General features: G+C 31.6%; 1 protein-coding gene across 1 annotated transcript in view; it reads left to right on the top strand.

The window, feature by feature from the left end:
* LOC130891778 (uncharacterized) overlaps nucleotides 1-16,216 on the top strand; it is a 220,256-nt gene that overhangs the window by 163,125 nt on the left and 40,915 nt on the right. Inside the window, exon 3 of the mRNA XM_057796776.1 lies at nucleotides 9,426-9,543. Coding sequence (XP_057652759.1) covers nucleotides 9,426-9,543 — 118 coding nt within the window. The remainder of the gene's footprint in view (nucleotides 1-9,425; nucleotides 9,544-16,216) is intronic.

Genomic DNA, 16,216 nt, shown 5'->3' with positions numbered 1-16,216 from the left:
TTACATGAAAGAAAAGTCTGGCTTCAATGGGGGAAGAAACAACCCCAGCAACTTAAACTATATTTATTGCTTCTACTTGACCAGCATAGAGAAGGAATCGAGTTTAATCCCCAACAGTTAAATCAATGTAAATTGTTAAAGTTCTACTGGGACGCTGCGTGAATCCTGCAGAGTGAAATTCTTAGCAAATACTTGTTATTCTAACTAACCCTAATTAAAATTCAAACGATTCCAACCTACAAATACTTCATTTTGATACAAAATGGTATAATAGAGTTAATGAAAAAATATTTTTCCATTTTCATTATGGAATGAAACCTTACGTAGATGATTTATTAATGAAATAAATCTACAAATACATTACGCAGAATTTGTGACCATAATCATAATTTTTACAAGCAATTCAAGTTTTGAGGGCGCATTGCTATGTTGATTTTAATTAAAACAGCAGATCAAAGAACCGTGATCAATTTAATTCAACTCGCAGTGAAAATAGTAAGCAAAAAGCCCCGTTGAAATCGGCACTGAACCTTGACGAATGTAAAATAAGTTCGTACGTCCAGAAAAATGAATTTGAAATACAACTGAAATGGGGAATAGGTAATAAATTTTTACGATCAGAGAAATTAATATAGTTGTTAACTATTGAATTAAAATGTACAAGTTATTATTTTCTATTCGTGATTAATTTTTCATCATCAGTTGAAACTAATGAAATTTGATTAATTTCTTTTAAATATTTATATAGAGTCTGTTGTATGTTCATTGGCTTTAAAATAAGATCTCAGTATATGCTGCGAGTTTTCAATCATTTGATCTAAAGGAAGTTGTTGAAAATTATCTTCTCCATTACCTAACAATCACTAACAATAGCATTTACAGCATCGGCAATCATCCGGATGCTCATTCGACGATCTGCATGCACAATTTGGTTGATTTTGGTCACTGTTTCCGGAGTTGAAACAGTCACAGGGCGACCTGGGCGCTGGTCATCCTCAGTGCTCTCTCGGCACTCACTAAAGCGTTTATACCACTCAAAAACACGCGCATAAGATAGAGAATTGTCCCCATAGGTCTCTTGCAACAATTTATAGCACTCAGTCGGAGTTTTGTTTTAATTTAATTTGAAATTGAGACTTTTCTCCTGTTTTTCGTCACACAAGGTTTTCGGCACGAGAAAAAAACGTGTTTTGGGACGTGCATTGACAAGATATCTAGTTACCCAACGCACTACACGTTTTTTACCCCATCCGTCTAGGGCGCCCTCTAGTTTGTTTTATACTCGTTATCGATTCTAAATATTTGATTTCTGTGCGTCTTGTGCTTTCTATGTTTATACTTCATATTATTCGTTTTTGTCTGCCACATTGAACGTATTGATGCCAGACGATACACGGTTTCTACACCTGATACACGGTAAACCAAAACAACGCACTCTTGAACAAATAAAAATAAGAACGAATATAAAACATACCAAACCCTGCCAGTTTCCACGTCGAATAATCCGATAAGTAAGGGACGTAGGGAGAATTTCCACCATCATGCTAAAATTATTGGCTGTGGCCAGTGCCTTTAAGCTCTCGAAATATATATGCGCCGCAGGTTGTCGCAAAACATGAACGTAAATATTATACTTTGAGAGATTTGTACCGTGCAGAAGTGTTTTCTCTTAAGATTAAAAAAGCGATAATGTAGAATCAGATTGGATAAACGAGGATGTTTGAAATCAATAAAAATATGATTAAATAATGATAATAATCTCTTATACAAGGTGTTTCTATATTCGACCAACAACGCTTATATCAAAATGAATCATTTATTGAGATCTCTCTGTGGTAGAGCGTTATCGGTCTAATATAGAAACACCCTGTAGAAATTAATATTACAATAAAACTCAGAAATCTCAATAAAATTATTGAATAGGCACAACAGTCGCTCCTATGTGAATTTATAGGGTCTTTTCCGAGCAAACGGTAATATTATTATTATTATTATTATTATTATTATTATTATTATTATTATTATTATTATTATTATTATCATATGAACATCAATTAAGGATAACATCTAAAATTATTTAAAGCTATACAGGATGTTCCAAAAGTAGTTAAAAAAATCGTATATCCAATCATATTTTCAAATTTTACTTAGAAAATTAGGTCATCTTTGAATGGGGTCTTGCTGTTCTTGAGATATTTTATTTTTCACGGAACTGAAGAAATTCAATCCTGATGAATATCCTGAATGATCAAACTTGATATTTGTTGTTCCATTATTTCATAATGTAACATCGAATAGCACTTTTAGTTTTGTATCAAAGTGCATAGAAGTTCCTTATCTCTAACAGCTCTAAAGTTATATTTCACATTAGCAACTTTCATCCAGACGCCTTATGTAAAATTTTGACAGATTTAGATAATATATAGATATATAACAAATGAAACCGTAGATTATGTTTGAGTCTGTCATTTTAATAACAGTATCGCATAGATCAGCTAGACAATTCCAGTATTCTTTGTTTTTATTCTAACGATAATACTTTGTAGTAATTTCGCAAAACTATGGAACAATATTATATTCAAAGAAGAATTAAAAAGATGCAATAAATATTTTTCTAGTGTCAAAAGTATATATACAAAAATATCCGGAATGAAACCATCTGCATAAGATGAAGATGAAGATAAGTTTTGAAACAGTGCTGCCCAGATTCTATGCCACAACCAGTATTGCTTACACGAATAAAAAAAGACCAAGACAAGGAATTCTTGTTAAGTTAATCCAATCTTTCTATAGGGCAGTGACTTCTACTACAGAATAGATTCTTTCAAATTTGTTTTATTCACAGACTGATCTACATTCACAATAATTGTCCAGTGAATAGTCACAACTTTCACTATTATAACACTGAAAATAGGCATTTTTTCCATACTATGGTCAGAATCGATGGAGCATAAATGTGTTTGGTGGAATTGAGAAGAATCGCATTATATGGCTCTATTTTTTCGTTTCGAAAAATGTCTTAAATTGAGTTTTGCACATTTATAAAATGTGACTTGTGAGCATCATTTTTAACAACTCAAATTTGGCTACTAGGGACGAGAATTATTAGACGTTGACCCACGTGCGGGAGGTCCTGTGACGATAACTACTCCAGAAAACATTAAATTATTGAAAGAAATTGTTAGTGGCCTCTAAAAACAAAAAAAATTGCAGCATCGATCGGCATTTCCAAAAACTAGTGCCGGGTGGGTTACTGAAATCATCAGCGCAGTGCAAAAACTGCTTACAGAATATTGTGGGCAATTTTTAAAGTTTTGTCCTGAGGACCAAGAAAATGTTATCCTATCAATTGTCATGGATAATATAACTATGGTCACGAAAAGCACCAAAAAATGATGGCTACAATATTTTGGGACTGCGAGGGTATCCTCCTTTTGATTAACTTCAAAAAATAAAATACAAACGTGAACGCGGCTTATTACTCTGAGGTACAAAGCTAATTGACTCAAAAAATTATCGAATAAAGGCGCGGCAAAGTCAGCCAAGACATACAATTACCTTAAGGCAATGCTCCAGTCCACACTGTCTCGCTTTCCGAGGTACACGAACGAGACTTCACAGACATCAACACCCACCCTATAGCCCTGGTCTGGTACCATTCGACGATTTTTTGTTCGCAAAGCTGTTAAGGGGTAAAAGATTTAACAGGCGGTGTACGAACATTTTAACTCTAAAGATGCATCATATTTTTATAATGGCATAGAAGCATTAGTCAGACGTTATGAAAAGTGTGTGCAAATAAAGGAGAAATACATCAAAAAATAATCACAGTTTTTCAAATTTATGACCTTTCTTTCTATGTTAGTCTAAGATCTCATGGACCGCACTACGTATTAGTAATTCAAGTATACATCAGGAAACTAAAAGTCCTATTCAGTTCAATTCATTAAACATTGTTAACTTCACACGCCTCCATTGAATGGATTCATTGAGATCACGGGATTAAACTTCTACGCAGCAAATGAATTATCACATGAAACCTTATTCAAGGTTGACCCAATTTCTCATTTTATTGGAAATATGATAAATATGGGGAGTATTATTGAAAATATTCTATTTTCGATTAGTTTCATTTATATTTATAACTTACTTAGAATTTCATTCGTTCGTTCGTTCAAGCTCTTCATGTCGTCATCTTATTGAAATATTCTCGCAGCATGAATAACGATAAATTACAGCAGCCATGTCTTAAGCATGTTTATTGATCACTTCAGTTTCAAGAATCACAACTGTGGTATGATGGAAAGGAGCATTATCATCCAGAGTTATAAGAAGATTGGAAACTGCGCTATAAAATCGACATTGAAGGATTCAGTTAAATAAAGAATGACTTAAATTATACGTGCAGAAAACTTTTCAACCTTTATAGATATATAATGATCAAACCAATGTTGATAGTTTAGGTATTACAAAAGATTAAAACCAACATTTTTTATTTATTTCTAAATTCTCATTTCATTGTATATTTTTCTCACTCAAGATAAATTGAAACATAACCCATTAGAAAACAACAAATAGTCAAGGAGAAAAATTTATTTTAATCAAATAACAATCTATTATTGTCTTACAGACACGTTTCTAATTACAGCATTACCGACTACTCTTTGGACGGAACATATTATTCCTTAAACAAACGAAATCCCTTGTCATAAACACCGACACTTTGTAATTGGATCTCATTTCTTAACTGTAGCTCTCAAATTTCCTGTGACTTCTATTTCTTTGTTTTCCCGCTAACGGATCACAAGTATGCCTTGAATACATATTTCCTTAAAGCGTGTTCGAGTTTTTGTTTTCAACAACGTTGAACACCCCCTGAGCTCCTTTTAATGGGGTTTGAAATATACACTAGAATTTTGTCACTAAAGAATAATATTTCTATCACAGTTTAACTCGATAAAATTTATGATATGATAGGAGATATGAAGATTTTAAATCGTTGTACATGCCAAGGAAACCGTTCGCCATAAAGAGACATTCAGAAGAAAGTTATCATAAATTTATAATTGAATGACATACTGTCGAACATCGTGTTATTTACAAAAAAAATTAACATTTCTACACAGTTCCGGAATCTACGGAAGATATGTATTTGAACTTGAAAGAGCATTCCAAGATTCTGCCTTATAACATCACAATGGAAGTTTATTCTATTGATCATTTCGTTCCTTGTGTTTACCGGTGTTGCAGATACCAAGCTCTCAATACATCCCCAAAAATTTAAATTGAATCCATTGTATTCAATTTGAAGGAAACGTGGTGATCATGCAAATGGACCTCGCCGACCCATCCACCTAATAGGAAAAATATTATTAAGATAATTTTTCACATCATCTAGGAGTGGAGAGGGGTTCCATCCTGCATGAACCACATGTCCCTGCAAATGTTTAAAGAATATCACATAATATGGGTGGGAAGTCATTTTGGAGAAATTCTAAGTATAGTAGGCCATTCAGGCTATTATCAAAAAAATATGGACCTACTAAATTCTGTTTGAATTGTATCGTGAGGATTTTCAGCTGCCATAAATATATGGGAATTAATAAATCTGTCTCGTGGGAAACCAGCTTCATCAGTAAACAGTACTCCTCCAACAAATGTATTATCAATCTCCTGTAAGTATTTATTAAAAATACTTACAGGAGATTGATAATTCATGAGAATTTTCTCCATAATGTCTCTTTATGTTCTAATGTATAATTTAGATAATAATCTTAAGTATAAGTTCTGATTTCGTAACTTTAAAGGCCTATAATGGAAAAATTTACGTCACAGCGTTATTTTCACGTCATCTCCTCACTCCCTAATTTCTTATATCAAGTCCCGGAACACCCGGAACACTATACTAAAAATAAGACGATTTTCGGGAAAAAATAAAAAGACGGAGACATAAAAACAAAGGTATATGTTAATTTAAGGAAATGAGACAAATAAATAAACAAAAAGATACAAAGTAGAATAGTGGGATGGATTGAATAAGAAATAAGGAAACAAAATATTTGAAAGATGTTTAAACTGGCATGAACACATAAAGAGAACACCTCTAAGCTTAATAAGAAAAAAGACATAAGGAAAGAAGGAAAGGAAAAAACATTGATACAACAAGTAGCACATGAAGGGGAAGACAAAGGAAAACAAAACAACAGATGAATAAAGTAGCAAAGGATCTAAAAGAGTAGAAAAATGGATAAAAGAATGAAAACTGGAAACTCAATACTTTGACGCTCTAAAGAGAATAAAAAGTTGTAGAGAAGAAGATGTTGATGCAACGTTTAAATTTATTATATCTGACAAGTAATGCTATTTGCTAAGGACTCTTAGAATTTTTATTGAAAAATTCACCAATGGGGCTTGGATAAAATTAGCAGCATGAAAATAAGTTTTTTTTTGTTATATAGTTATAAAACCACTTTAGCACAAATAGAACAAATCGTAAGAAAATAAAACTTGCCAATAAAGATTTTTACTTTGTATTTATTATAATTATCATCAAAGATACAAGAAAACAAATACAGACGTATGAAACCTTTGAAAAAAGAGTGATTCCCAATTACGTTAATTGAAGTATGAAATATTGATTAAAATGAGGGGAGGGTGAAAAAAATTATCTAAAATATTTCAATAGAATAGAAATAGCTTAAATATTAAAATATTTACTATTTTTAAATTTGATTTTCAATATTTTTTCAGCTATAACTTAATTTCATAAATGGCAAAAATAAGAGGTAGATTCATGAATCATTCGCAATATAATTATTTTATATAATATTCATCACTACATGAGGAGAGTCTGCTATTTAATCAAGTGCTTTTATCCGTTTACTGTCCAAAAAATAAGCTGGTTTAGCAGCAAACAGCTCAAACATCTGAAAAACCATCAGGGTTGTCGAAAAGATAGAAGTAAGCCTTTTTTGTTATTTGCGATGGCGTATTGCCTTTCAAAAACAAATATTCAATTCAAAATAGCTGAAATTTTGGTCATAATCGTTGAGCTAGTACAAATATATTCCCAACTCATATTCATAAAATCTTCAGACAACCCACGTAGATAGACGATTGATTCACAATTCAAAATGACAATTTTCAATCGATAGATGTTTCTTCATGACCAAAAGAAAGTTGAATTAAGAAATTCGTGTATTGTCGGTCCTTTACAAGTGTGCAAAATTTTGAATTCATCTTATCATTTTAAGTCCAAATATTGCGTTACTTGCAACCCTGGTGAACCCTAGACGAAATTATTATATGGATATCGGTCCTTGATATGTGTGTGAAATTTCAAATAAATCCAGAGCTAATAAAGCATAGAAAAAATATATAATTTGAACATGGCGTGCAAACTCTAAACATTTAAAATTTGTTGCCGATATGAAAATATGAAAATACTGAATATTATATTTTGTAAAGTAGAAAAGCAATTTCCATTTAGATATTTATCAAGAAAACTGATTAATACTTTTTGTTCAAGTCTAGATGTTCAATCAATATTTAAATTAAGCGAGAAACTTTTGAAAGCTTTCAAGTCACCTTCTTTTATAGAAAGTTATCGACTTGAAGCTAACAGTTATCTCAGCTTGTTAAAAATATAATTACTGAGTACAGTCTCTATTTAAGTTGATCGTATTTACTGAATGAAGCTTCAGGGAAATCTATACTACTTTTGCAGTAAATTGTATTTCGCAATTGCTATAAAACTTATCATATAACTTATAAGATGACTGTCGAAACTCAAAGTAAAAGTTTCCATTCGAAAATTAAATTTATTGAACTTGAGTTATGCTTTTGAATAAGTACTACAAATAGTAGCATAAAACAATCAATTTTATTTATAAAAATGGTGTATCTTTTATTGCCATCACTGCTTTACATATTTTTCTTTTATTAATTGGAGGTAGAACTGTCAGTCATTCAAAGAAGTGTCAAGTGACTGTATAATGAAGAAAATTTCAACAAAACCATTAAAAAGACAAAATTTTATAAGCAAACCAGCTTTTTATAGATCTCAAGGGAAATCTGCCCGCTTAATTAAAGCCAAGCTTTTAAGGTACTGCATATTATGTTTAATTCGGTATGCCTAAAAGATATTTCTTTGCTTTAGGCCCTGGAGGGTCGTGTGAAAAAGGTTGAGAGGTACAATTAGAGTAATGGTTCACGGCCAAAAAATCTATTTTTGATTAATTATTCCTTTGTCTTTCAGTCACTTAACAGTCAACGGAGGGTTCTGGAAGGTGTAGTAACTAAATACCGTTTCAGATAACGTGTCGAAAGTATCGTTAAATACTGTTTATTATACTAACAGAGGTGGATTAAGGATCCTAAAATAGCATATGTCAAAGTTTTTATTATAATTTATTTATTATATTAAAGGTTTCTGTATTAATTTGAAAATATATTTAACTAAGGAATAATAATCTTTTTCAAAGATTTTGTAAACCACTCTCAGTTGTAATGTATAAGTTATTTATCATTTTTATGTTTCTAAATCGTCTTGATTTTAGGTGTCTTCTTATTTAACATTATTTGTTTTTTTCATAATTTTCTAAAAATTTGACATGTTGACCTATTGCGGTCTTTATCAAAAAATTACTCAAATTTTCATATCAATAAATCACCTACATCATGAATATCAAAATAAAAATACAATTAAAAATTGCTTCGAAATAAAAAATTAATTTTTCCTCAGTTTTCATATCTCAAAAATATGTGGCAGCTGTAAGTAAAATTTTTCGCAGTTGTATTAGAATTTACAAAATTAGCTGTGAATTTTACTTATCATTCATAGCTTTCTCGTGCTTATGAACCATTTCTAAAAATTTCCCTTTTTCATGTATTTGATTCCGTTTCAAGAATTTTTTAATCTTTATAATCGACCTTTTAGTATATTTCCTAAATACTTAGATATCTGCCCTATGTAGGGTAATCCAATCATTACAAGATCATTGCGCGAAAAAGAAAATTTTTAGAAAAGGTTTACATTCGTAAGAACGAGAAAGCTATCAATGATAAAAGAGACCAAAATAATTTAAGTAAAATTGACCGCTCTATTCTAATTAAATTATCTCGAGATTATTTTTATTTTAATATTCATGATGATGGTGATCTATTGATTAATATAAATACGCAAATTGTCAATGTCAAGTAATATTTTGATAAAAACAGGTCAAAACGTCAAATTTTTATCTGTCTTGGAAAAATAAAGAACAAACTAATTTTGAATCAGAAGAGACCTAAGATCAAAACGATTTAGAAACATAAAGAAATAAGAGCTTAGACAAAGGTATTATAATTTTATTGCATATTACGAGTACAATCTAAAAAGTAGTAAATAATTTCCATTTTTTCAATTTTTGTAATATTGGTTTCAGGTGGAAGTTTTAGATAACTACTCCACACCGCGAGACTCAAAGCAGCATCTCCACCCCGAAGATGACCAAAAAGATTTAACCAGTCCTGATAAAGAATATTCTCAACCATATACTTCCGGTAAGTTGATAAAAAACGTATTCGTTGGAATAAGTCCCAATTACAGGTGCATTTGAACTATAAAAAATTTTATTACTAGGGTTCCCTTAAAATTTCCCAACCTCAAATTTCAGCCATTGGATTCTTTGTGAAAATTATTCTGAAAATAAAAAAATTAAACATCGAGCTGTCATTAAGTATTACAGGCAGCGAAACCCAAACGTGGTATAATCTATTTATTGAAGAAAAATAGAGTTGAACCAGCATTAACAGTACCGCATTTGAGAAATAATTTGCGGTTTCATACAGCAGATTAATAATATAGTTATAAATAATTATGCACAATTATTATTACAAAAATATACAATGTAAACGCTAGATACAAAGTGAACGGCCAAAATATAGAACACATTCATTGAAAAATTCAAAAATATGTGTATTGAAACATTAGAATGAAATTTCTTCACATTTACGCGGATCAACACAAAGATATTGAGTTCACAATGGAAGGGCGGTAATCGTAAAATGGTTTATCTCATTTTTTTGCCATTTCGTCAATAATGTTTGAGTTATACTTATTTTTATGCTCTTTGACAATTTCTAAGATCTACTCTAACCATCATTTTATCAAAATTGATATTTTTAAAAGTAAGCCATACTTGAATACCTGCTGTTCTTGTTGCCATTGTCGGAATTTTCCTCGTGTCGTATTAAGCATTGCTTAATACGACAACACATTTCTCTTTAAGCCTCTGTAGAGTTTTCGAAAACCAATTTTCGAAAGAAACCTCTCCATTTTCTCGTTATAGTCTCCGGTTGTTTTTGATTCAAATACCTATAAAGCATATGACAGAAAACCATATTCACTACCGTGTGACAAATTATTAGTCTCTTTCCTTTTCCAAAAATAGATTTTTCCCTATAAAACCACGCACGTATACAACTCAACATAAAATGTGCTATTAATTGAACTCTCTTGAAATGCAATGCATATAGAAATTATCTAAGTTAACCCAATAATAAACAATAGTGAAACAATCTTTTCAGAAGCAAGCTTTTATTTGAATGAAATTTTAGAGGACTCACAATATGGCTTTAAAAATTTAAGAATCTCAAATAATTTCTTATTTAGAATTAGACAAGCAAATAAGAAATCATAAATAATAATAAAATATAAGGAAATTCATTTTTTCACTATTTAGATTCTATTACACACATACATATACAGGTGATACTGAATAAATGCGTGTAAAATGGTTTTTGAAATATTACCTTCCTGATCGGTCTTTTAATCTTTATTTTATAAAAATTTACAATCATTTGTTTTTCGATAGCGTTAAAATGATGGTTTTCAATTCTTTTCTTAGGTGGAGTACAGCTAATGTCAACAACGTCATCAGCTGTATCCGTTTCAGACATGTTTAATAAAATTACTCAACAGACAAATACAAGCAATCTCATTGCAGTATGATAATACAATGCCGTCATTGTACTACATCTGATCTAGTGGCTTTTGCAACAATGCGGCACTGGCCCCTTCATTTGTGATATATAATGGTGCCTATGATTTGAACCAACAACAATGCCGCGCCCCGTTTCGCCCGTGATGTTCACGGCATGATCATACACTGATTATGGTTTTTGTTTACTATTTTTCTTCGAATAGACTTCAGTATCAGCTAGACTGAAGACGAACACTCGTGACGGCTAAAAACTGCGACAACCAGCAATATTATCGAAAAAGTTGACTAAATGGTACTCAACTGCAGTCAAAGATAGAACAGGCTATTGGCCTAACAAAGGAATGCATTTGCCATATATTTATTAAAAAATTATGTATATGTAAGCTGTCAGTATGTTTGATCACTTTGGACCAAAAGCGCAAGAAACGGAGGATTGCAAATTGCCAATCTGCTATAAATCTCTATAAATCAACATAGATAGATAAGACCTCTGCTTGTCTTACCCATATATGGGATTTCTGCTTGCCTTACCAATAAACTGTTTCGTTTCAACAAACGAGAAACACAAAAGATGCATCATAGGTTATGATCCCAGACAGCTCACTAACTCTCTCATTTATGCTGACTATATTTTTGTATTCACACAACACCTGACGCTGACGTAAATACTTTCTATCACAAACTACTGACTTTACTGGAATCCTTACCTCTAAAAAGCAAAGTAATTCTATGTGGCGATCTCAATATTGATTATTCCAGTGTGTATGTGCTGTTCAAGAATATCTTCAGTCAATTTCTTATTCTTTTGGTATGGTCATACATATAACTAAGACTAGTTCTATTACTAAAGACTATGTATCTCGTGTTTTAATTCAGGTCTCTCCGATCATGAAGCTGTGTAAACAAAATTTTTGGTAAAATCCAATATTAAAAATACTTCTCACAAATTATGCCGTATCTTTTTGGAACAACTGACTGGAACATGCTCTCTGGTGGTGTAGACTTCAAATTTTCTAGATTCGTAAAAACACTAACTAGTCTGGTATCCAATTCTTTTCCCGTCAGGCTTATCAAAAATAAGCAAAATAAACCCTGGTCCACTAAGGGTTTACTTCCTTTTCATGATCCGCTTTCATCTCTCCCTGATGCTAATGCTAACTTACACAGTTTCTTCTTTATGCCCGTAGTTTTAGCAGAGCTTCGCAGTGCAATTAATGACATCAAAAATAAATACTGTTTTCTTAGTTTTGTAGTTGATATTATATATATGATATATTTGATAGTTGATATTAATTAATCAAGAAATCTTCTTGTATGCGGTAGCGAAGGTATTGTTTTTGAAAACAATTTAGAGTATATGCGTGACCATGATTATCGAAATTAGGAAATTCCCTAATGTTATCAAAACGAATGTCTTGATTTGTCTGCTACTTAGTTTAATTACATTATATTAATTTAGATTCGCGTGCTGATTTTTAACTTCGTTTTAATCATTTGTTCATGTACGGAGAGAAAAGGAGAATATACATTAATTTTTTGTCATTTTTTATATCAATTTTTGACTAAAAATAAGTTTTGAATTAGAGTTAACTTTTTTCTGTAATTACATTTCAGATACGTTTTTTGTCAAACTGAAAATGTAACGTGAAGTCAAAAATGTAAATATGAAATTTTATAACGAATTTCGTCTCTCAAATACTGAATTAGACTCAAAAAATATTATTCACAATACTACATAAGTGGTTTACAAATTTTGAAAATGAAATATTGAAAAGCATGTACATGTTTGAATAATGTTCAATAGGCTAATTTCAACATTCTGATACACCGGAAAATAGTTGTGTACAGTGTTATACATTATAAATCACTCACTTTTTATTATCGTCACTTTTGCGTATATAATGGGAAAGTATTTTTTGTTGTGACTAATTGTTGCCCTAAAGACGAGTTTGGGTTATCTTGATGCCCAATTTTCCGCAAAAACAGTTCCATGTATCAATCTCTATAATTCGATTGTAGCATACTTCGATTTCATTCCGTGCGAAATAAATGATTTCAAAACATAATTAATAGGCAAGGTAATTCCAACATTTATGTATTTAATTGTATACATTTGATTAAACTGAAAGTTAATTCTGAATCTGCTTCTAATATTTGGCAACAAGCTAGCCGAAGTTTCGAAACAGAATCGATCGATATTTAAAAATTTCTATGTGAAGAAATAGTTTCAACTTGATCGATTTCTTCCCAATTTAATTTTTTTCGATTATTCTGGTTTTAACCCAACGTTCAGCTCAACAAGCTCTTTGAAACCTTCGTAGAACTATTTGCTAGGTCTGGAATAAAGTTGGATGCGGTAGGAGTTCATTACCACCAAATTCTTCGATCTCATTCTCCGTAACTTTCCCAGTATGTGCCTCAGCATTGTTTTGTTTCAAAAGAACTGGCTTCCAGTTACCTTAACATGCATATTTCCCCGATTAAACCTCATACACTCGCATTAACTGTCCAATATACAATATGGTGCAAATGAAAGGAGTAAGTTCGTTATTCCATCAATTTGCGACTAAAGAAAACCCGTCAATTTTTATTTTTAAATAGGCTATTCACAAGGATACCTTCTTATTTTTGACATCATCTATGTGAGCGCAATGACGTTACCGCTAAAATTTTTAAATGGAAATGGGTGTTGTATTACATTGTTTTTAATACCTAAGATTAATAAACTTTATTATTACAATAAATTGTATTATCCATTAAATACACGAAATCCAAATTAAGTGCTCAAATGGTTATCCTTCAGCTGTAATTCAATGGGAAATGCTTGCCTCGAACTCTTCTCGAATCTTTTCTATATTTTTCGCAGTTATTCATGCATCCTCCTCAACAGGTATTCTTTCTTTGAGTCAATGATAGTTTGTTATCTATTTTGGACAAACTTATCGGTATTGGGCTACAGAAAATGTGACCATACTTTTCGAAGTAACCTGAATAGGTCCTCTATATTTAGAATTTCTTCAAAACCACTTGATACCCGAATTAAACTGGTTGTTTTCAAACAGAAACAATTTATAACTGAAGTAAGATGGTGCGCCTACACACCACACTGTTTTGGTACGCAAGTACTTAAACAACGTCTTTCCAAATCGGTAAATGGGTCGAAGACGAATAATTATGACCGCCTAGGTCATCTGATTTGACTCCTCTTGATTTCTTTTTATGAAAAGTAAAGTGTACCAATACAGACCACAAAATATAATTTTTCCTAAAGAAAGGATACCTACTGAGGTATAGAGAAGGTTCGAGAAGATTTTGCGGCACGTCTTTCTCACTATATTTTAGCTGAAGGTAAACAATATGACTGTATAGTTATAAGATGGACCTTTCAAATAATGTATTACAACACCCACATTTCTATTGAAAAATTTTAGCTATTACGTCATCACGCTTATATAAGTGACGTCAAAAATAATAACCTAACCTAACCTAAACTAACCATATTGTATACCTCGGCATTTATAACTGGTATGACTTCAATGTACACTTAACCTTAATAATTATAGCAAACACAGTACAAGACTGTTTACACATTTCTACTCAACGTTTGACTCTCGGTTAATTCGTGTGGCACTATTCGACGAATTTCATAGGTCTCATATATAATGATTTTAAATTGGAATTTATGGTATATTTAGGAGGTCCCAGGAAGACCGATAATCTTCGATTGCTGGTATGAGGTTAGTTTTCTACTTCTTCTCCTATAACCTCAATATCTTACGCAGTTGGATGACCTGAGTGCGAACGATCTTCATGGGCCAAAACACCATTATTAATTTATTTCTAATAATGTCTTAACAATTCACGAATTTCATATTAATCGTACTCCTTAATGAACTTCGTCGTCAATAAACAAAGACAGAGAGAGAGAATGATTGAAAGGAAGAATGATTGTATTCTTCATAGAATTAGAGACTAGTCTTAACAACTTATGATATGTTTGAAATAAGGAGTAGGACGTTTACATATAAAAACCGACATTAATCATGAGACACCTCTGTAGCATATTAACATTATTAAGTCATGCAATGTTTTCCATGTACAAGACAATTTGGACAGCCAGTTTTTTCGCCAAAATTTGAAATTAGTTTATTAAAGAACCTCCGCCAAAATTTTTAAACGCATAAAAGGAAATCAAATACTTTTAAGTACCGTTCTGTTCCTCAAATACATAAAAAAATACGAATTTAAACAAAAAATACAGAATTTGCTCAAAACACAAGGAAATTAATAAAGATAACTGGAATTTTTTGAGCACTATAACACAAAAGCAAAGTTAAGAAAATATAAGAAAAACCTGCCAAAAATATAAAGAATGATATCACCAAACTTTAATAAATTTACTTTCACTTAAACACTTTTAGAGTGTAGATAGATAGAGGACGATTTAATAGCGAAACTGGAGTTTCCTCGAATTCTTTGATTGGAGTGGGAGGCAAATAACAAATAAATTAATTTCTTCAAAAACTCGAATGTAAGAGTAAATAAATCAGAAGTGACTATACAATACGTTAACAAAGAAATATTCAGAATATTTGAAGAAAAACGTAACAAGCCGAATGGCATGTTACAACATAAGAAAAGTTAAATAAGTAAGAAAAATGGATATTGCAATAAAAACCATATAAGCCGTTATAGTAAATTAGTAAATCATCTTCTCGATATAACATATGGATTATCCACCGATATACATATGGAGTTTGGTCTGTATAAGTGCAAGACTCTACATATCGAGAAAGACATTATAATGAACGGAGATGTACAACTTCCCAACGGAGATATCATACAGGTGATGGAAAACGGAGAAACCTACAAATACCTAGGAATTCAACAGGCTAAGTTGCTGGACCACAAGTAGACAAAAGCTAGAATACAGGATCAATACACCAAAAGAGTGAAATCACTTATGAAATTCGAATTAAATGCAGGCAACTTAGTTCGGGCAATCAATACCTATGCCACACCTGTTTTAACGTACTCTTTTGCAATCCTGAAGTGGACGAAAAAAGATCTAAAGGGTATTCAGAGGTTGACACGAACAATGATGACGAGAAATAACAACCACCACCCGAAGTCATCCACTATTAGAACAACATTACCCTGAAAAGAGGGTGGGAGAGGCTTTATTGACCTTTTTAACCTACACCTACCTGTCGAGGTAATGAAACTACGTG

Source organism: Diorhabda carinulata, chromosome 1 (assembly GCF_026250575.1).
Source record: "Diorhabda carinulata isolate Delta chromosome 1, icDioCari1.1, whole genome shotgun sequence".
Classification (NCBI taxonomy): domain Eukaryota; kingdom Metazoa; phylum Arthropoda; class Insecta; order Coleoptera; family Chrysomelidae; genus Diorhabda; species Diorhabda carinulata.
This window is presented reverse-complemented; position numbering and strand designations above follow the sequence as displayed.